Source organism: Anguilla anguilla, chromosome 3 (genome assembly GCF_013347855.1).
Source record: "Anguilla anguilla isolate fAngAng1 chromosome 3, fAngAng1.pri, whole genome shotgun sequence".
Classification (NCBI taxonomy): Eukaryota; Metazoa; Chordata; class Actinopteri; order Anguilliformes; family Anguillidae; genus Anguilla; species Anguilla anguilla.
This window is the reverse complement of record NC_049203.1, coordinates 35,925,163-35,953,100: the sequence shown is the minus strand read 5'-3', so window position 1 is coordinate 35,953,100 and position 27,938 is coordinate 35,925,163. Positions and strand designations below refer to the sequence as shown.

Below are 27,938 nucleotides of genomic sequence, written 5' to 3'. Positions count from 1 at the left end.
TAAAAAGAGCAAGAAGTGAATGGCAAAAGGGTTTCTTAACTGTTTGCCCTCTAGTTTTAATACTTAGGAAACTGAAAAACAATACAAAGAAATGGCACTTTAGTGTCCCCTTGTGGCCACGTAGCACTTCAACAAAGAATAATTCAGAATAATTAAGTATTTACACCATAAAGTTTGAATATCCCTCAAATAACTACACTATTATAACCATACCGCACCAAGTAACTGCTTTAAAATGATCATTTCTGACTACTGCCTTCATAGTTTACATAGTTCAAAAAACTATGCAAACACCTACATTAAAAAAAAAAATTAACTTTGTGTGTAAAAATATCTTGACAAGGCTGAAAAACCACAGAAACAGACGAAATAAAAAGAGAACCATTATTTTAATATTGTTCTCTAGGAAGCAAGAAGCACACAATGACAGTTACAAATAGAAGAAATAGTACTTATTTCATTTCCTTTTAATTTAAAGCTTATGCCATTTTAATTTGGGTTCCAAACAAAGCTTTACTTTTAAATTGTACCTTGATGTACACAAGCATCACATAATTTTGAATTATTTTAAAAAGCTTCAACAACATAAATATGGTTCAATATTTACCTACAAAGAGTAGTTTAGGCAGTTCATGTCAGCATAAAATGCCTTTTGGACTGGTATGTGTATTGACACAAAGGTTGTGGCGAAGTTTTACAAATAAAAAAAAAAACAAAAATAAAAATATAAAATTCATTGTGTTACTGTCCATAAACAAGTTTAGCCTTAGCCTTAAGAATTTTACAGTGGCAGGTAAAAACAAGGAAAGAGATAGCAATTTATATACACTCTTTACATTCCGTAGCACCACATAAGCCTTAGACACCTGCCTGAGGGAGAAGAGGACTGGCTAAGGCCTTTGGAGGTTCAGTGCAGTCAGTCGTTTTCCTGACCCTCTAGCCATGCAACGTAACGGGAGCAGACAGGCCATCTATCTTTAACTGCTAACGGTAAGTTAATAAGGCTTGGCAACACGAGGGCAGGACTGAAATGGCAGAAATACCAGAGCACCCACGGAATGGTGGGAAGGGTTTTTTTTCCTGCCACATTTTGCATTACAGGTACTTGTGGGCCGGCAGGCAGTGCGTGCGGGTGCTGTGTCGACTGCAGCTCCTAGTTTTCTTTGGAGTGGTTTGAGAGAGGCAATGTTAGCTGTGCTGGGGGTCAGTCTCAAAGTCTTCCTCCACCTCCTCCTCCTCCTCTTCCTCCTCCTTTTGCACTGCTTCCTCTTCTGGCTGCTCCTCCATTTCCTGCTGCAGCCTCCTCTCCTCCACCAGTTTCATCTTGTCTCTGACGTATTCGGCGGAGGAGGCCATATCGCTTGGGCTGCCAAAGTACTGCTCGCTCCTGTAGTGCACCACAGAGCCAAAATAATGTTCAGCTAGATGGCAACATCTCTTGCTGCTGCTGTCTTTATTTTTCTCTCCTGTACCAATTTGTTCCTTCCCTTCTCTCACACACACAAAATATCAGTAACCTGTTAAACCATAAAAACAAAGACTGCTCACTTTTCCCCCTAAGAAGCCATAAATGAGCCATCTCCTACATTTACAAAGCTACAGCACAACTAAGCTGATTCATTCCCTATTCATTCAACTAGAGTTGACACAAAATAAGCCAAAAAAAGTGGTGATTATCTTTCCAAAGTCAGAGTGAGCATGAGGGAATTCAGCTGACAGAAAGACTTGGTGACTGACAGTAATGCACTCTGTGCTGACAGTTCGTCCAGGGCCAAAGGCTTGAGTGATAACCTTCATTGCTTACCCATCAGGAAACAGGACAGGCACCGTCAGCCTATCCAGCAGGGTCTTCCCCAGTGACTCCACCTCCTCGTAAGACTCAGGGCCAATGGCAACCTCGGCCTGTTCTGGGCTCTCTTTCAGGATCTGAGATTAATGTCCCAAGTGGAAAAAGGAGAACAGATCAAAGACTGGCTTGTTACCATGACAAAGTGTGCCCTGCTGGAGGCTCTCATGGCAACACCACCTTCTGAGGGACCGCCAATAGGTAGATAATGGATGTAGTTTCCATGAGAGTAAAACAGTGTACTCCTCTCTCATCCCTCAGTTGCTTCTCAAATCGCTCAGTCATATGGATTAATAAACATTCAGTTCACTAAATTTCACTTGTAATTTCAAAAACTGAATGAACATGACATCATAAAACTGGAAAAAAAAAAAAAAAGAAAGCAAAGCAAATTTCTTTAAAAGATCTCAGGGTTTCCCCCAGAAAAGTTGTTAGGCCCAGTGGCAAGTATCTTTTGACAGGGCCTGGATGCCTGGCGCGGGCTGGCGGTCAAGTGTCAAGTGTTTATGACGGGGGCCCATCACGGACAGAATTGCGGAATCGAAGCCGTAACACTGATTCCATAGGGCCCTACATTAAGTCAGTGCTAAAAGCTGACTGGAGATGTGAAATATGACTATGTAATGTGAAGGTTGTTATAAATAAGTAATTTATTCAACACACATTTTAAAAAATCAACAACTATTTACAGCATAGCAGAGTCTTACAAAGAATCTGACAACAATGTACAGTCTTCGAATGCTGTGTTTTCAACAACAACAAAATAAATTAAATCAAAGTTTTTGCACTCTACAGAAAACTCGTATTCAAGTCCTGATTGGCTACTCTTACAACAAGCCTTGGAAGGCTGGGCATGTTTAAACATTTAAAAAACTGTCTAAGGTTTTTTGGCTTTTACAGTAGGCTACCTTTCCTCCTTGACATTATCCCTAAATGGCACAAAGGAAGTATCTGTGTTACTGACTGTTTGGCTAGCTAGCTACATGACCACGTTGTCATACAAATCTTCCCGACCGTGAAAAATGTAAACAAGTCAGGCAGTTTGGACAGATGTGGCTCCTGAGTAAATCTATCGTCGTTTCCGTCGCAGCACTTTAGACACAAGCAATATCGAAAAAATCCTGAAATTTCTTCTTACTGTCAAGAGTGCCCGACCCTCAACCGTAGTGTTTTTTCCCCAAAGATGGTATTTCTAGATATAGCCTAATTTTGCCGCTGTGTTAACATTTCTACGGTTGCCGGTCAGGCACTCTTCACCGTAAGAAGAAATTTTTGGATTTTTTTCCGATATCACTTATCAAAAACATCTTAAAAATACATTTAAAAAAATAAATAAATTCCCCGATGCTTAGGCCCGGCGGGCCACTGGGCTTGCAATACACTGGCGGAAACCCTGGATCTGAACCAAAATGTTCAAGAAGACCCTTCAATTGTACTTTACCATATTCCCCACTTCTTTTGGCAGGGACGTTTTGTGTTAAACCTTGGTTTTCTGTTAAATATTTCAGCAAACATTTTGAACAATATTTTTAAATGTTTAGAAAGTTATAAATGACAGAATTTCTAATGTTAATATAAGCACAAATAGGCTAATCACCTTTCATTATTCATGATAAACATGCTCACACAATCATACCATCCAGAAAAGGCTATTTTATTTGAGAAAGACTACAGAATCTAGTGAATAGTGCAGTCTCTTATCCTCAAATGAAAACCACGTAAACCACGTTAACCTTTCAGCTACACTGAACACGGCTGTAATGCTGCAGTTACGATTCACCAGCGACTCACCTTTATAGGTTCTCACAATAAGACCTCTCACATTAAGACCCAGTCCTTAATGTCAGATGAAACTAGCCTATAGCTGTAAGACTTGTGGGAGTGGCCTGCTGTCATGCCCGCCCCCCAAGCTCACCTTCTCCGCGGCGGAGTGAAAGGAGCTGGCCATCTCCAGCCGCTGAAGCCGCTCGTCGGAGGTGACGGAGAACTGCTTCCACACGCGGTTGAGGCGCGGCAGGGTGTCGCCCGAGGAGCGGGTGGCACAGCGCAGGGACTGGCACAGCACCACGGTGGCCTGCAGCAGCTGTCTGCCGTAGTCATAGGTGCTCTGTCACACAAACGACACAATGTCACACGGACCGGCAGGACGCAAGAACACAAATACACGCAGGGAAATGCCGCACAGTCCAAACCTCAATGCACTCTGCATACGACTCAAACTGGATGCAAACTCGGTAAAGGTAAAAACAGGTTTTGAAGAGAAACATCTGAGATTTTACCTTTAAATAATGTATTTTTTAACATCTAAATATCTAAAATAAAACGGCTAAAGGTTTATGTTATTTCTGTCCATGCATGCGTGTTTGTGTGAGTCCAAGTTTAAAAAGAGCCTGGCTCCAGATACTTACAAAGACACACGGACACACACACACACACACAGACACACAAACATACCTGAACACACACACACAGGCATCTACACTCACGCAGGCATGCACGCACGAATGCACGGACACACACACCAGCACGCACGCACAGACACACACAAACCTGTACACGCGCGTACACACACACACACACACACACACACAATTCGTAAAGTAAAAAGTGGATAGTAACAAGCACAAAAAAGCATCTGATCATCTTTGTAAGGCATGATCAGAGCTTGCAATACACCTTGAAAGCTTGAAATGTATCTCATACCTGAGCCACGTCCACAAACTTTTTGTGCTTCTCCAGAAGTATTTTGGATTCTTGTGTATCATCTCCCAGTCTGATATGAGTCTTCAGGAGGGCATCCAGCAGCTCACCCAACCATTCCACTGCCTGTGGAGGTAGGGCGTTGCAGTAACAATGGAACCAGGAGGAGGGAACTGTTCACTCTCACATACAGTGGACTAGACAGCATATAAACCATATGTCCATCGGAACACAAGGTACCAGGCAGGAACACCTTCTGGCTTCAAATAAAATATTATTTGGATAGTTCACTTGCTGGGGTTTTTTTATATTATTTCAGTATTAGTCTAGATTTTTGATTGGTCCCAACAGTGTATGATGACAGGATATTTCCATTTTAACAGAAGTTTCTGACGAGCTGCTGGTTTTACAAGGTCTGGTACAGGGACCTTCAGCAGTTTATGGTCTAAAGCAAGAAAACCCAATTCAATTCAACTTCAAAGCAGCTTCTGCAGCATTGATATACCTCCAGACTTGTGAATTGTGTATGTGAATAAAAATCAATAGCAATGATTAGTTGTAGAGAGATGCATGATGTAGGCTATATACTTTTACAATTCAAAAATGGTTTAACAGCTCCTATTGCTGTGAATAAGTCACATGCATATGCAGAGTTCTATTCCTGAATATTGCAAATAAAAACAATAAAAGGCAGGAAGAAAATGCAGTCATTGATCGAAATAATATATAATATTCCAAGTTTGCTCTGCATGAAAACAGTTACTGTTAACAAGATCAATAAAAACACCACAGGGCTGTCATTCATCAAAAACAAAATTGTGGAGAAGAACAACATTATGAAGGGCATGGTTTCCAGCCTTGGGAAAACTGATGGGTGACTGGCTTACTGACCTGGGCAGCGTCCTCCTCACATTTATAAAGCTGAACCATCTGCAGCATCTTCAGTCTCCTCACATCCACCATATCCTCACACCTTCACACAACAAAATCACTGTAAAAATATGCTTCTTTCCAGCCAACTCTGCCCCAGGGATGGAACATTCCAAACACTCCCAACACACAGCGGTTTGTGCCAGACTGGGAATCTGAATCACTAATCACTGAATCACTGAATCACTGAATATACTAACCTTGAATCAGGTTAGCATACTGAGCAGATTCCTGCTGTTGGTGATTTCAATTAATTGCGCAAATGTGTCTGTAAAACCATGAAAGGCTCAAACTGCTATGCGCTGGAAGTGCCGTTTACATCCCCACGTTCTGAATCCCAAAACGCGAACACCAAAAGCAAACCTCTGTTTCCGAAGCTGCATATCGTCCAAGACGCCCTGAACATGCTCCACGTTTTCTTTGTTTTCACCAGTGACCTCTTTCCCGTACGTCCAGGACGTCTGATTGGAGATTTGGTTGAGGAGGATCTGTCCTTTCTCCCTCAAGCCCTGCAAACCAACCTCTGAGAAACAAAACAGACCAAACCACACCTCAAAATCAGAACAAGTCCCGTATTAAATTCATCATTATAAAGATGAATCGCTTTTTTATCTTTTTAAAACAAACTGGGAGCCCAACAAGGGGCTGAGCATCTCCTATTCCCACCAAAATTTGGAATGGCTGATCATTTGTAACCGCAGCCACATTCACACTGCCAGCCCCACTGTCACGTGGCATCGCCAGCTGATTCTTTTCACAACACAGACTACAGCGAAGCTCACAACGAGTGGCGTCAAAGCAGTGTTTGCATGCAGTCAACTGCCTCATTGACCAGCGGGGAGCCCTAGCAAGCGATGAACGTGGATTCCTAACCGACTGAACCCTGCCCGTGTTTCCTTATGGAGCTAATGGCCACCGTTGGCACTGGAATGGTCCAGAATTTGATCCGAGGTAGTAAGGCTCCCCCATTGACCACAGTGAACAAATGAATAAATGGCACCTACAGATGACCCATAACGCTAGTATATGTCAGATCTAGACATGTGTTTAAATTTAGGTTCATCAGGAAGCTGTTGGACATTTTCAGAAAAGAAAAAGTTCTTTTAATAACTTTTTTTGTCATCACAGTGACCAAAGCATTTTCAAAAATTCTCAGGCTTCACTCATTCTTTTACTCTTCCAGATGTGGACCCTGTTCTTAGCCATTTTTTAATTCAGTATTTTGAACGCTCATTTACATTTCAACCGATGGGAAGTGACACATCTGACTGAGAAGTTAACAAAGCATCTCTACTTGCCCACACTCTTGAGTTTTTCCTCCAGATGTTTCAGAGTCTGTTGGATGGCAGCTCCATCAGCTGGGGTGGCTTCTGCACAGAGCATGCCCAGTAGTCCATCCAACTGCTGGGACAACTGAGGAAACATGGGAACGATATTGACAGGCATTCAGCGCGGTCACCACGCTCATAATCACATCGCTGATTTGCGGTCAGCGGTAAGTGCGTCCTACGCACCTCGTGAGCCGTGCTATGGAAGAGGTGGGCGGACTGCAGCACGTTCTGTCTGAACTCCAGCTGGCTGGCCTGCCTGTAGCACACGTCGCTCAGCTGCTGCTGCAGACCCTTCAGCTCCTCCAGGTCCTCCTCGTCCCCCGTGGTCAGGAGCGCCGCGATCTGCTGGTTCAGCTCCACGTACACCGCGAACCACTCCTGCGCCACGGGCACACACAAAACGCACCATAAACCACTTCCATAATGTACAAACAATCATGCGTGCTCACACGCACGCACGCAAAGCACGCACACACACGATGTGTTAAAGGACTGCACAGCAAATGAGTCCTTAAACGTTTTTTTCTGTTTCTCTCAAAAAAAATGAATTACTCTCCCAATGAATCCCCCCAAAACATTTAAAAAATGGCTATTCATGCACAGCTTAATATAAACACATCACTATATTCCATGGACAAAAAATTGGTTCCATATAGCTCCTAGTGGAATATACAGTGAGCTCCATAATGTTTGGTAGAAAGACATTTTTTTCTTGATTCGGCTCTGTACTCCATAATTTTCTTTTGTGATCAAACAACTCTCATGTGGTTAAAGTGCACATTCTCAGCTTTTAAAAATATTTTATATAATTTGGTTCCACCATGTAGAAATTACAGCACTTTGTATGCATAGCTGAGTCCTTGCACATACTGTATTGCTCAGTTTAGTTTTGGTTCCATATCCTAAATACCCATGTTAAAAATGTGGCTATATTACCTACATTTATGTGACTGCATGCATCTGTGGTTTCGTACAAGCTGCATCTCCATTTGGAAATTGAATACCATTTTAATGTTTACACTGCATTTTGTATTATAATTAAAGTCAGCCATCCTTTGTAGCACTCAATAGTGGACTGTAAAACACTTTGGCATGAAGGGCTAAGAGGGCTTAGAGATCCAACAGGCTGTAATAAGCTAATAATAATAATAAGCTTTATTTATATAGCACCTTTCATACATAAAATGTAGCTCAAAGGGCTGTAGATCTCGAGTAACAAGTAATTGCTAAATATGTGGTGAAGACATTTTTATTAATCACCGACACAAGAGAAACTGATTAAAACAGGAGGAGGGAAAGATGGAGGGAGGGAGGGGCCGGTCCTCACGCTGTGCTGGCTCTCTATCTCCTCGTGCTTCTGCTGCAAGGCCTGCGAGGCTCTGATGGAATCTCCAATCCCAGACTGCCTGCCGAGCTGTTCTGTACCTGGGCCCTCCAGCCAGTTCACCACCTGCACAACAAAATCATTCGGCCATTTCAAATCACGGCCCCAGTCTCTCCTGCAGTTCCAATATCACCTCTGAGCATTTGGGCCTTAACCGGAAATCAGTGTGACATTTTGAAAATGGCCACATTCAAATACTCATCCTGAAATGAAGACAGAAAAAAACAAAGATATGCAACAACTTGCCCAAAACTCACCTGTTTTACTCACTTTCCCTCCTCACCACTGGGATACCTGTCTTCTGCATTACTTACCATTGTTCAAATTTTGTGAAAACCAAATCTGCCTACCAGACAAATAGGCCTGGCACACTATTACTGCTTGCGTGCTACAGTACTTCTGAAATATGAATTCAGTGAATCAAATTAGGCTTGTAAGTCACTCTGGATAAGGGAATGTTTTATTATAAATACACTTATACACATATAACATTCTCCCAAAAGTTACATTTTTAAAATCAGAATCACCATAAGTTATACTAACAAACTGAACACATATCAATTACAAAATAAATACACAATACGGTATTTGTCACGGAAGTAGCAGAGCTTGGAATGTGACTGAATTAACAAAGGGGGAATCACGTATTAGCAATTATCCCTCCTGTCTAAGAAATCACATCACAGCCTGAAAGCTAATTCCGATCCAATCACAACCGTGCCAAACACTTACAAATAGGCATGTCATTCTAGGTGCTGAGACACATCTGTCGCACCTACTTGGAAAGCCTCTTTCTTAACTGTTCTCTTCATTAAAGATGAATGGAAACATTGAATGCTGAGAAACCGCAAGTGAGAGAAATAGGCACAATGCCACAGTCCTAATTTGGGCAGTGGAGGAGCTGTAAATAGGGAACAGGAATGTCTCTAACTACAATTAATTAACCAAAGACTGATTTAACAAAACAAATGACGGGACACCGATTAAATTGCAAATTAAATTATGCAGTTTCAAGTTTGTTAAGGCAAACATTTGAATCAACCATCTCCTCAATTCTTACAAAGGCACCAGGATAACAAAAAAAAATTTTAAATAAAAGAAAAAAGAAAGAAAACCAAAAAAGATCACCTTTCAGGTAACAAAAATATGCCGTTTAACAATTTTGCGTTGCAATTTCTGAATTATCGTCTTTTTGTGTGCAATTTTGGACAGGGATGTAGAAGCACACACTGGAAAATGAATTTTGATAGGTCATATCCTGATGCCAAACCGTTTTAAGGAAAGAAAAATCTTGTTAACCTTGAGTTTCAATTGAATTTCTGAGAGACTTGCTGTGATGATGCCGTCATGAATACAAAGCAACAACCCTGTCAGTAGCCTTGACCTTCTATATACAGACAATACAGTAGGAACTGGCACAGGTTCAGATAAATGAAAAATAGTTTAAAGCCATTGTCAACTTCGATGACCTTTAAATATGCTGACAACTGTATTATCTTCAGCAAGATGACAAATACTACTAATGGACTGCTTTTGTGCAGAACAGCCAATCATACTCGGCTTAACTTTGCCACTATTAACTTTCAAACAATGTCAAACTATCTTTTGTTACAATTCACTATATTTTCAAATGGTTCAATCACACTAGAAATTTACTACTTTGGGAAGATTCTACTTTGGGAACTGCATTTTTGAGTGTAATGAAAAATCACAAACAATCATGGGCAGTGTGTTGGATTTAATTCACTCGCACACATGCAGTCAGTTGCATTAATTACAAATGACAAGTTTGGCTATAATAAAATATTGATGAATTTGTAAATTATTTGAAATTGAGAATCCACTAGAGACCTTCAAGCACAATTAATTAACTTTCATTACCATTTAAATTGGTCTCACATTAACCCACTATTTTCTAATCAGTATATCCACAGTAGTTACAGTACCAGTCAAAAGTTTGGACATGATTAAAAATGCTTTAAATTGTATAAACGTGTCTATAAACACTTAATATTTCATTATATGATATACTTATATAAGCAGATAATCTTAAGTGGATTGCAATCAAAAGTTTGATTTTTAAATGAAAATGGAAATCTTGTAAGCTCATTGGGAGGGGGGGGGGGTGCATGGTTTTGTTATTTAAATAGCTTGCTACGTATTGGTGTTCATGATCACATCTATCTTAACAGGTGCTCCAGGACCTGTAGAATTTTCCATATTTAAAAAAAATAAAGACCACCTGCCATATTTCAAAATGCATGGGGTATATAACCTGCCCACAGATCACAGATCTATTAACCTCTTAGCGCATTGCCCCTAGTGGTGGGCACGCCCGCGTGCCTAGATTACTAAAGTCAAACATTCGGTGCTACTGCAACCAACGTGTGAGATTAAAACAGAAACGCGTTGTTTCAGTTTCATTAGTAGACGATACATGACAACTATGCCGAAAACGGAGTTTCGCAGCCCCACCATTGTCGCTCCGGTCGTTCATTTAACACGCACCCCCTCCCTGCAGTCTCATCTAAAAAACACCCCCCACCCTTGACATAATGGACAATATTGTCTATCCTGGCATTAATAAAAATATTCTTTCACCACTAAAAAATCGTATTCCGTCATAGCAGCAAGATAAACCCGACAATAGCACTAAGATATGCCTATACAGCAGTGAAAACGCTGCTCACTCAATAACGAAATAAACGAGAAAAAGTTTTTAAAAATGATACCATGTCATTCTACAGTCAATATCTGGGACTAAATATTGAATAAATATAAAACCTTACTGTTGGTTTTACGTGTAGAGATGTCCCTTTTGAGACTGCGTGGTCATATATTGTCTTGGACAATCCGTTTGGGAAATATAGGCGCATCTGTGACGCCTGGGTATCTTCCAAAATAGCTGTGCGTAACACCACACCTGTTGTTTACGGCGTCGTCGTCCTTTTTAGTGCAGTCTGACTTGATTTACAATTCATTTATTCGGTAGGCGAGAGTATAAGCTTTCTAACGATGTATAACATGTCTAATTCTGCTTTTGGAATAGCGTTTATAGGTCAGCGTAACAGAAATATTCTTAGCATAGCATTCACTTACGCAATCACTCTGTTAGCAGACAAATACGATGCACCTATCGAAACGTGTTCAAGGATATTTCGTAATTTCTTGGAAAATACTATTATTATTGAGGACTTCTGAACATAGCTAAACCATATGTTTGCTGATAGACCTAGCTGACATCGTTTTCTGGAGCAAAACAGAAGCGAATAGAACAATATCATTGATACCGTCTCTGTCTCTATCTACTGAACATAGAGGAGATTTCATCATTGCTATGTAAGTATTACCGTTCAAAATATTTCGGTTATATACGTTATTTTTGAAATTGAGTATCTTTAAATAGGTTAGTGGTGTTATATAATGTAAATATTTTACACTGTAATGTAAGCGTTAGACGGAAGTGTAATAGTTTTTGTGAAGCATGCAACAGTGATGACGTCATAGCTGGAACATTGCCAAAACGTGGTGGACGGGTGAAAATTGTTTTCATGTTGTCTCATCCCCATACAAGAAAACATACGAGAGTACAGAGTATAGAAATACACACGAGTTAATTATTACACATTTAGGTACTGTACCGCATTGTGTGACAATGTTTTTTGCATTATTTTTTTAATCTGATAGCAATGTTTCATCTTAAACCCTCATAAGGGGCTCGTTTATATGCTTTATAATGGACAAAAAGCATTTTATTCAATTTTGGAGAGATTTTGGATATGTTTCTGGACACCTAGCTATTTTAGACCACTGTACTGACTGAAAGCTTGTAATTCCCATTTGAAAATTATGCAACAGTGATTTTCTTGAGTCAAAACAGTTGATTTGTAGTGAAATACATGGATATGTTATGATTTACAGCAATGCATAATTTAGACATTTTGGATAGATTTGGAGATGCTGGGTACACTGCTTAGTTTTTGCTTCATACATCTATAGTAGTTCTACATATCCACCCTTAGATTTTATGAACTTGTGGTCAAGACGTTTTTGACCTAGCACATGTATAGTTTAACCTCCTGCATATATTCAATCTCGCAGTATTTCATTGCAAACTTAAAAAGTGCAAATTTATTTTGGATTTTTTGTCAAAACAATTGCATTTGTGGCACTTTATTTCTTCCAAAATTATGAATATAAACTAATCTGTGTTAGTATTGTAAATTGTACAAATGTCTTGCTTCATTTAAGCCATTTTTCAAGTCTCTGTGGTGTTCACGTCTGGAGTTATAAAGCTTTAAATAGGGTACCCCCTAAATGGGCAAGGATTGGCAAAATTTGGCTTGTTCCTTAAGAGGTTAAGCCACAGCGGCAAGAAAAAACTAAACAAAATTTGAAATATTTTATAATAAATGGTTAAATGCGAGAGCAACATCTTGCGGTTAAGAAACAACATTGGGACCAACATTATAGGGAAATGAGTGTCCTTAAGGACAAATCTAGAAGCAGCATTTAGTTAGCCAACACAGAAATTGCACAAGAGTACCTGTTCTTAAATCTAACAGGAGGATGGCCGATAACATGTCAACGTCACTTCAAGTGACATCCATTTGCTACAGTAGGGTGCGTGTGAAATAATAGTGTGTGTAGTAATAACGATGCAGTCCAGCAAAGCTGACAAGCAAAGACGTAAAGATGTGACTGAGAGGTGGTGGTTCCTCTTTCTGTTTGGCTCTATCGGTCTTTCATGTTCGAGCGCAGCTGGACATTGAGTACCTGCATGACTTTGGCGTGGATCTCGTCCAGCTGCGAGCGCTTGCTGCGCTGCCTGCACACTTCCTGGTACTTGGTGTACTGCTCCCTCAGGGAGTCCAGCAGCTTCATCACCTGTGGCTGAGCCAGCAGCTCATCGTCCATGGGAGACCAGGCCGTCCCGCCCTCCGAGCCGTTAAAGCGTCGCTGCTGCAGCTCAGACAGCAGCTCGTGACCTGAGAGAAGTAGGACAAGGAAGGGGCAGGAGGGAGAGGAGAAATACAGAGAGCAGAAGAGAGAGAGGAGAGAATGTGAATCATATCCATCTACAGAAGTCTGTAACTCTATGTTATAAAAAAAATTCCAATATGGAACACACCCATCAGTTAATGTCATTTAGTGTAATAACACATAGCGTGCAACACTGTGCAGTTTTTTTCACCGCTTTAAAAAAGCTGCATTCATTTTGAAGTTTCAAGACACAAGTCTCAGTTGTGATGCATTCCACAGAGTTAAAAACATCTCCTTTATCTGACTTAATTTCATACAAAAATACAAGCGAAGTTTAGCAAAGCTAATTCACATTATGCAAGGCGTTTGATGTTTTTTTTCCAGTAGGAATTACTGTACCAGTCATTCACAAGCCATTACACAGACAATGGTCCTTTTATTGCACTGGCTCTGCCTGGGTTTCACAGGCACTGAGCAAATATTTTGAGTGTTATAAAAACGCTTTGGTGACAGACGGGGAAAACGCTCACAAGTAAACCTGAAAGGAGCCCAGATTCACGATGACCTGTGTGAGCAATATAAGAGCCAAGATGACACCATACAGAAGAAACCGTGGTGGCTAAAAGTCCAGCCACCAACCAGTTTCTGCTGCCTTTCTGCAATACTACACAATGTCCAGTCGATGCTTACCGGTCTGTAAGACAGTTTCAGGGTCAAATGACGGGAGGAAGGAACAATCTGAGGGCCTGGAAGAAAAACTGACACTTATAATAAATATACCTGACATTTCAGAGCCAACACATGCAGCTGGGCAAATAAGAACATGCAAAATGGTGATATAAAAAGTGTAAATGCAGGTCAAAATTCTGCTCAAGTACTCAATTGAAGGTGCTGGTTATAATTTACTAAGTGAATCTCAGAGTCACATATTTTTAGTCCAGCAGTACTTACATCTTTTGGAAACAATAAAATGAAATACAAACACGTTGTCTTTGACTATTAGACTGTACTATTCTTTACACTTAAATAAAAGGTACCTGTCTTTGTCTGGCTGGCTTGCTTTGTCATTCTCATTAATGATAGCAAGCTCATCCAGGAGGGATGTAGATTCCTTAGTGAACTTCTCAAAAACCTGAAAAGACCAATACAATGCATCCATTTAATGGAAAATAAGGATTCAAAAGAAAATCATGTTTTCTAAAGATTTAGTCACATGCCAATAATTTTGAGAAAAGACAGCTTTAACCTGAAAAAGGCCCAACTGACAAGGCATGATTCATCAACTGACATCTTACCAGTCTTTTGTTCAGCCAGTCAATGTGATCATAAAGGAGGCTTCCCCCAAACTCCTCTGTCAGTTGGCATGGCTCAATGTAGCGTGTAAGCTTATTGGCAGATACAAGAATAACCTGTAATAAACAGAAATTATTAAATCTTTTCAATAGTTTCATCAATTAACTCAGCATCAGAGTAGCCTATAGACATAAAAAAGATCAATTATACCAGTCTGGAAGGTCCTTTGGGATGTTGGAGGAATAGGTTTAATGTTTTTACCCAACAACTCTGATACTGCTATTGACAGATACTGTCATTTAAGCTATGCAGTTTCCGGTCCAATTTACATTAAAGACCGACCAATCAGAGCAGGCTATTTGCTCTACTGAAGGGTCATCACATATGAACAGAATGTGTGTATTTCATCAATATTGACTTTTTAGGATCAGAAAGGATCTCCCTCCACTGACTCCATATTTCAGAAAAAATGCATTCAGAATTGTTTTCCAAAAAAAAAAAAATCAACTTCCTTTTAAAATGCTCTGATCTCCATTATCATAGCATGACACTGCAATGCCCTGTTGTTCTTACAGATGTTTAAGGGGAAACAAAAGGTGTGGGAGGTGGAGGGTGGGTGTTTCACCATTTCTGAAAGAAATCTGGTAAATCTCAGGTGAAGAAAATCTAAAACTGTCATTGCATGTAGGTAGATGCACAAACCCTAACCCTAACCACATAGACTCCTACTGCACATTTCTGTCTACTGCTTTAACCCCATTGCACAGATACTAAATCTGGCCAATCCTCTCCCATTTAGCGGGTGTTCTATTTAAAGCTTTATAACTCCAGATTACAGACACTTGGAAAATGGCTTAAATGAAGCAAGACACTTATACCATTCCCAATACTAACAGATTATATCATTTTCATCATTTAGATAATTCATAATTTAGGAAAAAATAAAGTGACTCGAATGCAATTATCTAGGCAAAAATGGAAAAATGAAGTTCTCATTCAGTTTGAAATGAAATACTGAAAGATCACGTATATATAACAGGTAAAACTATATGGTGTTAACTGAATTAATGCAATATGATTTGATCCAAGGAGAACAATGAATCAAAAGACTGTGTGGGAGGAATACAGAACTGGACTAACATAATTTAAAGGGATAAAAGAAATAATTGAAAGCAAATTTGTGGGATTGACCCCAAAACTGCTTATCATAAAAAAAATTTTTTTAAATTCTCAAATGTGTACACCTAGACATGAAACTGAACGTTACTCCTAAGATTTAGAGACAAGTGAAAAATTGTGAGTCCTCTGAGAGGAAATGGCTGTTAAACCATAATTAATATGGCCTTTTGCAAAATGCCTATTAGGATGGTCTGTGAAATGTGAGACGTTGGAAATTCATGACACGTGGCAGGCTCAAAGCCTGCTGAATCTTGGATGGAACAATGCAGCATGTCTTTTCATTATAAGCCTTCTGGTCACTGTCAGTATCCAGAATTGTAACAGCTTTAGAAGCTGCACTGTATTCTTTGACAGTCACAACAAGAGCTGTTATTGAACACAGCCACTGATTACCATAACTGGTTTTAAGAATGTCTTTTTACCCACAGCTTAACTGAATTTGCTTTTCAATTCTGATGTAACCTGTGCCTTTATGATTAAAATTGTGGATGTCATCTGTCAGTGATATAACTGCTAATGTTTTCTTTATGAAAAATACCACCATTTGTTTGGGAAGATTTTTAGGAATCATTTTAGAATTTAATTAGACAGTCCTACACCATAAACCATTGTCTTGTGTTCTGTAACACAATACATACACAACCCCTAAATAGCTATGTCGACACTAAAGACTGAGAGCATGCCTAACTTCATTACAAGTGTCAAGCTAAAGCACTAGTCCTTGGTGCAGTGACATGCCACATGGTTGGGAATTAAATCCTCACTGCATAACTCGCAAGTAGTGGCTGGCAGCATGCACTTCAGAGGGTATGTGCACTAGTCTACTGTCCCCTGAACTGGAGGACGTGGGATGAGTAGGCCTAAGCATTCAAAATGGTTCGAAAAGAGAACAAAAACAGGTCATACAGATTTAAGTCCACTCATCAGCACTGTTTCACATTTCTCTGTAGGCAAATGCTAACTATTAAGCTTCCACAATTAAACGAGCGCCTTAAAACCACAATTATACCTTTCCTTACCATACTGAAGCACATATCTATACAGAAAAAGAACCTACCAGAACAGCACAAAGTGATAATATCAACGTACCTTCAGTTCAATTACAGTTAATTGTCCATGGGGGAAGAGGTAAAGTATTTATTTCCGATCCAACTGGCCTATTACAGTGCTCCCTCTCTTTACTGCCTCTGTTGTGCTGCCACATTTGCCTACTGCCAGTAATTCCTCATGAACAAACATCCTCCTATGGGAAACCATTGTGTTTCAACACTGCTTTATCGCCCCCTGCTGGCTCTCAAATGGGTACAAATGGGTACTTGTTTCATAAAATAATAAAGTTTTATTTTGTATTATGATTTATACATGCAAGTTTATTTTTCCCAGCCTTGTTTGTTACCAGTCACACAGATGAATGTAATGAAATGTGAAAGATTGACGAGATGAGTCCTCACCTCAAAGCCAAGCCTGTCCTTCTCCTTCCAGAAACAGAAGTGGGTCACCTTCTTGTCCCAGAATTCATCAGGCTTTACCACACATACCAAGGACACCTCAGCTGGTATTACATTCTAGAAAAATAAGCACATTTGACAAATATCTACATAAACAGGGACAGGATATTTTATATTATAAGATTTTCAAAAGTTAAACTGAAATGTATGTTCTAAAAATGTATTTTCCCACTTTCAACCCTTTTTTTATTAAATCCCTTTTTTAAAATATATCCCCTATTCAATCACACAACTGAATAGAGCTCAGATCACCAAGGACAATTACACAATGTGTGGCAGATAAAATAAAAAAATGGCTCCAGACCAAATCATTTCTGGCATTGTGGAAATATACTATAAATAATTTATAATATATACCAGTCCTGTGTACCATAAATAGAGCCACCAGTTTGTCATGTGACCTGCAAGGATTTAAAATTGTATCTCAATGATTATCCTCCAGGGGTCCCCATAGGCACTCCAACAGCACAGTCCTGTGACTAATTGTACAACTGAGTTTCTAACATACATTTATAAAAACAATCATGATTTCATATGGCGAAAGCCAGGAAGGAAAGTGAACATGGATGGAAGTTGAAATGTTACGTAAAGCATGTTTTTGAGCCAGTGGTCCTCAATCCTGGTCATGGAGAGCTACAGGGTCTGGTGGCTTTCATTGTTACTCAGAACTCGAGTAGCACCAGCAATTGATCAGTTGATTACACAGTTAACTTGGTTAAACAGGCTTCTTGGGTCTGAATCAGTCGCTGATCTTAACAAAAAAACAAAAACCTGCAGACTCTTGGAGAAAAGCGTCTGCCAGATAAATGTAATGTAAGGACTCTGTGGCTATCCAGGAGCAGGACTGAGTATCATTGCCGTAAGAAGAAAAATGCCTCCATATAAAGCAGAGGTGTCCAGTCTTATCCAAAAAAGGCCGGTTTGGCAGTAGGTCTTTGCTTTAGACAGGCACTAAGACACCCGACTCTAGTCTTTATAGAAGATCATGATTAGTTAATTAGTTACCAGGAATTAATTTTTTTTTGTGGAAGTTAAACATTATACAGCTTCTCTCATTTTTAGTGCAGATATTTCCCACCGCTTCTAACAAAACCCCATTCTAATCACGCCCTTGTATTACATTCAAATACCGCAGCATGTCCATTTTCGTAGTATTTCGAACTGAATTTAACTGAATTGTCGCTTGTAAACATCGCTGTCAATCATCATCTGTGATTAATCAGTGGCAATTACATTATCAGCTTAAATTATTGAGGTGGTCCCCATGGGATAACTGTTTGACAAAGGGGCTATCATGACCTCTAGCTGGCGGAGGAATGAAGTATAATGCGAGAAAACAATGGGAGACAAACTGGTGGCCTGGACCATAATACATAAAGCTACAGTACATGACTGTCTTTAACTATTTTGTTTCACCCCATAAATTCATTTTGCTTTTGAAATAAAAAATGGTTATATTATGACAACACTGGCACATTTCACATTCTTCTATATTTGTGGCTGTGGGTTCCAAAATAATTATATACAAAATATTAGCAGTTCTTTATTCTGAATAGCTTTTGTTTAGAAGAAATCACAAAGGCTGCCACGAGCAGACAAATGGATCTAGATTCTACAAAACTATTTTGTCAATATTTAATAATTTTCAAAAACAAAAAACCTATTTCACTATGACAGTGTATTTCTCATTCCGTATTTATTTTTTGTTTTAATAATAAGTAAAAGGCCAAAAATGTCCAGTGAACAAATAATATCTTGGTACTGGTAAACAACTGCATCGCTGACACATTAAAATGACTACTGCAGAGTTTAATTTGAAAAAAAAAAAAAAATCACTATCATTTTTCAATGACTGTGTAAAGCTGAGAAAAGGGTACTTGGATAATACATTCGACCTCTCCTGGCAGAAGCAGGTCAAACCAGGAGCGGCTACAGAGAGGGGGAGTGCTGCCCTGACCCATGCCTGGAGGCCAAAGCTGCCTCTTATGGCACTTCTCATGGGACAACTGCAGAGACACATGAAAGATTTAAAACAACACGACTGGTGGAGTGTAAACTGAAGAACATAACAGAATGATGTTGTGCCCACGGGGCTGTCACCTTCAATACGGTGCCTTAATTGCATCTTGGATTCCTTCCCTAAATTCTGGACCTTATGTAAAGAACATTTTATTCTGACAAAAATCACTGATGTACTTGAGAAATATGATGGAATGCACTTCAGCTGTAAAAAAAAATAAAAAAAATAAAAAACATATTGCAGAAAACCAAGACTACGTAAAACAGGCTCAACGTACCTGCAATATTTCAGGGGTTTCAGATATATACATGATAGCAGTTATTGCTTACGGTGAATTGTACCTTCATAAATAGCAGGGGAAATTGAGAAATAGCTGTGAGGACTCAAAGGACAAATCAAGACAAGAACTGAAGGAATTTCAAAGGCAACACTACACTATACTCCAGTGTAAGACAAAGGGAAGCCTTACAATGTCTGCGGTATCATGCAATCTGTGTATGATATTATTTTTGCCAGTATGCCAGTTGTGTAAATAAACATGCATAAAACATGCATGACTACACTCTGTTGTCATTAATAATGCAACAAACGCATCCTTTGCAGGGGAGGCTATTTATTTACAGTGCACGTCTGGGGTTTTTGTCTGCATACGCATCTCCCGCATTGTTTAAATGTATGCCATTAAGAGTTTACTACACAGGGATATGGTACATCATCACCTTATTCGGACATGGATACGGACATGGACCACCACAGTAGCCACCAGGAGACTAGTCAAACAGCAGCTTGGTTGTTAACTGCACATCAGCCAGAAAGACTCCACATACTTATGTTATACATACATACATACATACATACATTCATACATAAATGCATACTGACCTGCAACATAAGTACCACTGTCTTCACTAAATTCCATTGTGACTTCCTCCCATCTACAATGACTGTGAAGCCTCGTGCTTTGCACTTCTCACTGCAGAGAGAAGACAAAGAAAAGAAAAGAAAAAAAAAAACAAAAGAACAAATTTCCAATCACTTCAGAGAACCATCATTCCTATTACTGGATAAGACTATTTTTAATTATGAAATTAAAATAAATGTACCTTACAACTAGGTAAATTATACTTTTGATTTCAAAACAAGGTTATGTTGGCTTAATGCGAGACACAGCTAACAGCTGTTTTGATTTCATGACTGCTTCAGATGTAAAACACAGCATGGGACATACAAACAGCAGATAAAACAGTGACAACTGCATTCCTGAAATATCTGCTCCAAACATCAGAGGGAATCATTGCTATCGAGCTGAGACTTTGAAATGGTATAACTCTTGGAATGTGAAGTCAAAGGGGGCTCGTTTAAAAAAAAAAAAAAAAAAAACTAATGAGCCCAATTTGCTGAATGCAAAAGCCAATATGGAATTGTGGGTATTCCAATGGCATTCCAATTTGTGAATTTATTGAATTGAAAATGGAACGAACCGCCAACCCTGGAAGAAAACCTCATTCAAGTACAAACAGAATGTAGCAATTCCACTGAGAGCAATACACCACAGTAATCAAAGTGACTTTCAGAGAAGCAGAGCCAAAAATACTTTCACAGGAAATCAATACTGCTGAAACACCTAATAAAAGCTTGCCAATCCACACAAGGGTACCACAGTATAAAGAAGTCTGAAACAAACAATTTCATTAAATAAGAATCAATCAGTCAATGTTAAGGACATAATGCTGTTAGTTTTTTTTTCCGCAGTTGAAATGTTTGGACATAGCACTTAAAAATGCTGCACAGCTGATCCTGTGAATTGCGCGAGTGTGGTTTGTGTGCGTGTTCAAGGTAGGTTGTTAATTCAGTGTGTACGTGGTTTGTGTGAATGTGCACATCAGGTTGTGACACGGGTGGATTTTGTCATGCATCACCTGGGGATGCCGAGCAGATAGTCTAGCGTGGAGCTGAGCTCCTCCATGCTGGTCTGCTCCGTGCACAGCGGAATGGTCAGGATCAAGCCGCTGCGTCTGTCCTTCCCTCCTGAGCACCAGCAGCACACGGACACAGAACAGAAGAACTATTAGGAAATTCATTGGCCGGATCGTTGAAGACACACACACCCACTCAAGAATATGATCTTAAAAAGACAAATGAAATCTTGTAAACTCAGCATTTAGAGGTTTGCTACATGGTATTATTGTGCCTTTTCACTATCAATTTCCAGGAGCCATACACAGCGGCATTAGCATCTCAAAGCAGTCTGCAACACAAGTAACAAATGTTTGATCAGTTGCTCATTTGAATTAATCTCTCTGTGCAGGCTGCCCTGACACTGTGCGTTTGCAACTTAATCAAAAAAGCAGCTGTTCTACATTTCACCCACTCTCATCCATGGTTGGAAATAATAGTGAATTCCACAGCAATTATCCAACATTTCCATACTAGCGCAGTTTCCCTGAGAAACTACACGACCATGGTTTAGATAAAATGGGCTATTCAGATTGGAAGTAGCAAATCTTGGCACAGAAATGCTACAAATCTGACACTCAGTGAATTTAACACATTTTAACCCTAAAAACTGTCAAGAAATATAGTAATTTATTTCAAAATAATAAAAAGTATAAGTGGCTTGCAATCACAAGGTTACAAAAGAAATACAGAAGTCTATGGATGCTTTTTGGAATTGTTGCCTTCATCAGTATGACAGATAAACAGCAGTCATTTCATAAAAACAGTTATCAGCAAGTCGACTGCTTACAGGACCTGTCCCCAGACTGACAAAATTCTAATTATGTTTATGTTAATTTTCTGAAAATGACACAATCAGACTGATTCACTACATGTGGGCAGTTCATTTTCATTTTCAAATGTGTGTGTTATGCTGATCAAGACAAGAACTCCAAAACATATCCTTAGTCTACTGCTATGAAAGTATGTATTCTTCAGAATCTGTCTGGCCATTTATATTTTCAACACACCAAATGAGTTTGGTCTGCAGAGTTGAACATACAAACTGGACCTCAAATCATCCACATCTTAATGACAATTTTCAAATTGTTTTTGCTTCCATTTTTTCAAAAACAAAAAACATAGCAGTTGCAGTTCTGACTCACTTCCCCCCCAGAAATGTGTATTTTGAATCAGTGTACATTTTCAGCAGTTGTATTTTTTACATTGAACTTAACACAGAAATTTGATTGACAATTTAATTCTCTAAATCCATATGACCCTCCTTTGTCACCAGTGGCATACCTCATACTGAGGACGCCCCTGCAGAGGCACACCTGTGAGAAGCTATAATATATTTTTTATTTAAAAGGCCGTGGCCTCCATGATGATGGCAGGAGTGCCTTTGTCAAGGGTGACCCAACACTCTGGAAGGCCCTAGGGTACATTTTCACCTCTACAAAGGCCCTACGTGGAAACAAGGTCAGCCTGGGACGTTCTGACCCCAGTGTGCTCATTGAAGAATGCCTGCTGCTAAAATGCAGACTTTTCAAAGAGAACAAAAGCAAAATCCTTACAACTGTTCAAGCCATAGCTATATGCCAATATTCTCTCAAAACCAAGCTGCAAAACATTTGTCGAAATAAAGCAGATGTCCTGAAATTTTACACCTAAATTGCACACAGCCAGTACATTTTTCTCCCATACTATTATTTATTTTTATATACTATTTTTTGCAATGTGCTGTGTCACAATGCCATGCAGTACACCCAACACAATTTAAGCCAACAACAAACACAGATAAAGCTATAAATCTGTCAAGGAACACTGATGGGAATTAAACAGGCTCGTTTTTCTTTCCTCGTCCTCCACTCTCTCACATGCGTCCTTGGCTGTGAGGACCCACGAGCCACCAGCATCTCCAGAGACACTTTGCTAATGCAGTGATCTAACCTTCACAGCTGGACCAGGGAAATAATGAGAAGCACTGTTCTATTCACAGCACGGGACACCATCATTCACCACTCCCAGGACGCTCTCAAAGAAATGAACATTCATCCAAGTTCTCGGCTTGAAGAGAACAGCAGAAAGGACACTGGCCACGTTTGCACGTAAATACTGAAGTCAGGAGCTTTGTCATTTGAAGGGGAACACGTATGTTATTATGTGCTTCATAAATAGCTGCATAACTCTGTGTGGTCTTCAGTCGTCATTCCCCGAAACTTACAATGGCATTTTTAAAGCCCACAGGCCACTGCTTTTGCAGAGGCCTAATTGCAATGGGTAATTTAACCATTTTGGTCACAGATCTGACCTGACCATCCTATTATTAATACGCAGAATTTGTTTTTATTCACAAATTATTAGGCAGCCATTCTTGATAATGAGACGAAAATGCCCAACAACTGGACAGATGGTTAGTTTGTTACATGACAGTGCACAGCATATAATCACATAACCAGCAGGAGTCCCATCCAACTGAATGTGCTCATTCAAATACACAAGGGTGACGTCATCTGCTTCTTAACTGAAGATTGAAAGGTTGTACTCGTTGGTATTACACAGGGATTTAGTAGGTTTCTAAGATGAACAGATCATGTGATTCTGAAGAGATCACTTATCATAAACCTTCAAATCTAATTCAAAGAAAGAGATGCTTATATTTTACTGTTCCATAACAAAGTAAACAATATCTTCCAAGCGTCAGTGTGCTTTGTGTATTATCCAGTCAAACCTGATATTAAATACGCAGATTCAAAATTTAAGGAAGATGGATTTTCTTAGCAGGAACATTCCCTAGGTACCAATTACAAGCTAGCCATTTCCATCGCACGTGAACCATCAGTAAACATCCAACTCTTAATGCTAAAGCAAGACACGCAGAACGAGTCAAACATATTCTTGGTGTGTGAAAATGAACCATACCAGGCGGAAGTCAAAAGGACTAACCCTGAAGTAGGACACAGGAACACATAGTATATAGGTTATACAGTATTATTGAAAAAAGGAAGGGAGTCAAGAGACAACACTTCCTGACAACAGCCCTCAGGATTTTGACTAGCCAACAGAAGCATGCATCATCAAACCTGGAAAGAGATGAAAGATCTGACTAAGTTTTGAGGGTTTTTTTTTTTTTTTTTGAGCAAGGCTATCTCTACAGCTGGATAGTACTCATTTAGCCTATTATTTAAATCAAATCAGTCATCCCCCCTGTAGAATACTACAATTATTGTAATCACAAAAAGGTTCCTTTCCAACTTACTTTGATTTGGCCCGCAATCAGAGGTACACTCTGAGGTGGGTACAGGCATCAGAGAACACTTGATCCAATATTGAATTAAAAACTAGCCTAGCTTATTTGCCTGTGCATGCTTATACTGTTGCTGAATTACCCCACAAAATAAGACAATGAGATCCCACAAGACACAAATCTATGATCTTATTAAAATATAAACATAATAAAACATTTCTATCCCACCCAAAAAAGTTGATCTTGTGCCACCAAAAATTCAAAGCTATTCTCTAGACACATCTTGAAAAATACAATCCATTTCAGAGTATGCTACCTGACAGGAAAGCCAGCCTTTTCTTCAGAACTGGAAGCACAGCTGTAGCCTCCATGTCTTCAAGTTTCAATCATAAAATATGAATCCTGAAAAAAGGCACAAAATAGATGTTTGAAACATGTCCTTGCAAGGACCCAATTTCCTTCAGAACCAGCAATACCAACTAGTCTCCATGACCCACATATTCATTATATTTTTGAGTTGCTAAACTTCTAGCCCCAATTTGATTTAAATATTCCAGCAACTGCACCGGCCCTCAAAGAATTATTTGAAATAGGCCTACTTTGTAACCCATTAGGCCTAAATACCAGTGACATTCGTGCAGATCACTGGAAATTTAGATTTAAAGAAATATCTGTTTTTAATATTCAGAACAATTTTAGTTGTATATTCTGGCCAGGAACTTGTGCTACTAAAAATTCTAAGAAATATGCAGGAATGTTTCCAAATTTTACTGCAATACAGGTCAATTTCAAATGCATACTTGACCTAGGACTGAACTGTACTACAAACTCAAAGTAAGTCGGCCAGCATTTCAGAAGATTACACAGATTAAAACATTGGACTGTCGTAAAATGAACATATGAATGATTAAAAACAATGAAATGTTAGAAATGCTATGTTGGCAAAGTTGCAGCATTGACTAAATAGACACACTTATTTATTTACCACTTGCCACAAAAACAATGCATGTGATTACAGATTTATGTAGAAAATTCTGAATGTTCTGTTAATGCCAGTTACACAGAATAGTACGTATACTCCAAATTTACCAGTTAGAATATCAACGCCTTATTACTGCCATGGGGATCAAAACAAGGTTCAATAAGAGGTCATTCCCTTGAAGCTCTCTGAAGGAAATAACTGAAAAACTTACCTCACAACTGGCCTGAATTATGAAATTCCTTTTCTCTCAGGGGTTTCCTTCCTGATCCATCTTCTGGAGAGTGCTTATGTGACAGAGAATTATCACGATCACTGCAAATAAACTTCTTTTCAATACATCCACGTGCTTATGAAACATAATTTACATAATAATTTACAATTCACACAGACATGGGTTGAAGAGAAGAGGCAAGAGAAAGGTTCTAACTCGTGGTTCGTAACAGCAGCTGCGACAAATATGTCCTTGGACCATACAGCAATCATGCTGAAATGTGCAACGTGGTGATTTAATATAGAGGCTAAACTAAGATCCTGCTAAACTGCTTAGAGGGACAATTCTGCAAGCACCCAATAATCATCCACAACAACTGCCCAGCATCCTGGCACATCACCAGTCACCAAGGTACAGGATTTTAACCTTGTAAAATAAAATATAATACATAAATAAAATGTATTTTGCCCAGCCACCGTACGGGGGAGTCCGGTTGACATATTGATGAAAACTTTGGATCATACATCTGGAGTATGGTTCTTTGTAGCCTGACAACCTTTTTGGCACAGTGCACCACACCATCTCCAAAGTGTATGTTCAGCAGAGATGCAAAGAACCAACATTTTGGGCTGATTAATAATGGTCACTGGCCAAAAATAAGCAAGAGTAAAATAGGAACCCATGGCAAATTAGCAGCATTGCTGGATTCAATACACATTGCCTTACATTAGCAAAATCACAGCGGACGTTAAGTTGATGAGTTTCCAATGAAAATGCACTCATAGAATTGTAATGCTGAGACTATGGCTGAGTTCATGTTACAATTCCCCATAAACTTGTGACATATCATGATGAATGCAGCTCACTTAAGAGATTATATACCCCTGACCTACATATTAATAGCTATTGGCATCAAATGCTAGTCAAACTCAATATTTTACATATTTGAATACAGATTCAAACAAACAAATGGAGTAGCATACTTATTTTATATTGTTTATTGGTTGGTTCTCAGTACTTTTAACACCTTAAAGTATTTTGCAACTTCCCATTTAACGCTGTTACTGTCTTGTGGAACAACCACCAACTGAGCACAAACTATAGCAAGTAACATCGTTACTGCAGAACTGCTAAATGTATACTAAATTGCAAGTTCAGCCATATGCACGTACCGTTTAATAAGGCAGATTGCATAAGGCAATGGAAGACAGACATTTACCACAGGTAACCTGTACATTTTTTATGCATTGCAGCCTTCTTCAAATCAGAATACATGTAACTACAGTCTAACAAACTTCTGGCTACAAATTAGCTTGCTTCATTCCACGTTGACTAAAGCAAGGCAGCCTATACAAATTTCCCAGTGAGCCTAGGCTAATACTTGGCTTGCTAGTCAGCTAAGGTACATTAAACAAATATGAATCAGCCGTCTAGTTAGCAATAGTACCACGAATAAAATCATAACGAAAACAATACCTTGGAAAAGATAATGGATGCGCCAAGACAATGCGTTAATTTAACATTAATAATAGCTAGCTATGTCGATTCCATGAAAAGCGGTTGTGTCAAACAGGATTCGGAATCACAAACGGGAGCAGCTGCCAGGAAACAAAAGCCTGAATCACAGCTTAGGACCCTCCTCCCAGGCCTACTCATTATCCTCATTTATACTACATGTTAAGAGAAATCAAACAAATCACATACAGTTAAAAATTATACACGGACTATTTATCTGGACTTGGCCAGTGTGTAGTTAGAAGTAGCATTTCACAAGACCCACACTGGCACCAGTACGAGGTTTTTTCTCTCTCTAGCTGTTCATAGACATGGACTGGAGCAGCGGTTTCCCTATTGCAGCAGAATGCAGACACAATGACCTACATTGCATTTCCAGCCTACTCAATTTTACTTGGTATACAAAAGCCATGGCACGAAGAAACTAGCCGAGGTCCGTTTCATACATACCTCAGACGAAAGTGTGAGCTGCCAAGTTTTCTGTTACGATGTGTTGGCTAGTAGCAGAGTAGCTAACAGATCAAATTTCCCCCTGTAACTAATGCCTTGTAACGTTAGCTGGTCTATATTGTTGGTGATAAATTTTGCATCCACTCGTTAGTTTCAGGAGAAAGGAATAATTTATTTTTTCCCAGACGGAATATGTTGATAAAATCTTTACTGTAGTTATCGAACCCGATGGATTTCAATCTGAGATGGTTTATTGCAAGGGGTTGGACCCATCAGGTTTAAGCCACTCCCAAAAGAACAATACAAGCAAAAAACGGTCGCTAACTTTACTACGGTTGGCGGAAATGTTAACCCGGTGTCGGGTTTTCTTCTAAGCATACTCACTAAGCGACTGCACAAAATGTTCGGCGTGGAAGGTCCA

General features: G+C 39.3%; 1 protein-coding gene across 4 annotated transcripts; it reads right to left on the bottom strand.

The window, feature by feature from the left end:
* Nucleotides 1–370: 370 nt before the first annotated feature.
* On the bottom strand, nucleotides 371–27,938 carry sestd1 (SEC14 and spectrin domains 1). 4 transcript variants are annotated; one of them, XM_035410870.1, is made up of 19 exons: nucleotides 27,518–27,938; nucleotides 25,553–25,625; nucleotides 24,676–24,761; nucleotides 21,094–21,202; nucleotides 20,057–20,147; nucleotides 17,098–17,211; nucleotides 14,470–14,583; nucleotides 14,212–14,306; nucleotides 13,865–13,932; nucleotides 12,968–13,179; nucleotides 8,135–8,257; nucleotides 6,991–7,185; nucleotides 6,775–6,889; nucleotides 5,840–5,999; nucleotides 5,438–5,519; nucleotides 4,550–4,672; nucleotides 3,762–3,953; nucleotides 1,805–1,926; nucleotides 371–1,387 (listed from the first exon to the last, which is right to left on the bottom strand). In XM_035410870.1, exons 3-19 carry the CDS (start codon nucleotides 24,728–24,730, stop codon nucleotides 1,189–1,191), a joined length of 2,169 nt encoding a protein of 722 aa, XP_035266761.1. In that variant the 5' UTR covers nucleotides 24,731–24,761; nucleotides 25,553–25,625; nucleotides 27,518–27,938; the 3' UTR covers nucleotides 371–1,188. The 4 variants fall into 4 exon arrangements, with proteins under 4 accessions (XP_035266761.1, XP_035266764.1, XP_035266762.1 ...); XM_035410873.1 differs by having other exon boundaries at nucleotides 13,865–13,920; nucleotides 27,518–27,937; XM_035410871.1 differs by lacking the exon at nucleotides 27,518–27,938 and adding an exon at nucleotides 27,029–27,200.

Excerpts from the sequence above, each read along its gene's own strand:
- sestd1 (XM_035410870.1), bottom strand. The coding sequence starts at position 24,730 with ATGGAGGCTACAGCTGTGCTTCCAGTTCTGAAGAAAAGGCTGGCTTTC. Across the intron at positions 17,212-20,056 it reads CAGTGGTACTTATGTTGCAG|AATGTAATACCAGCTGAGGT; the intron begins GTCAGTATGCAT and ends TTATTTTTCTAG. Across the intron at positions 14,307-14,469 it reads ACTGGCTGAACAAAAGACTG|GTTTTTGAGAAGTTCACTAA; the intron begins GTAAGATGTCAG and ends TGGTCTTTTCAG.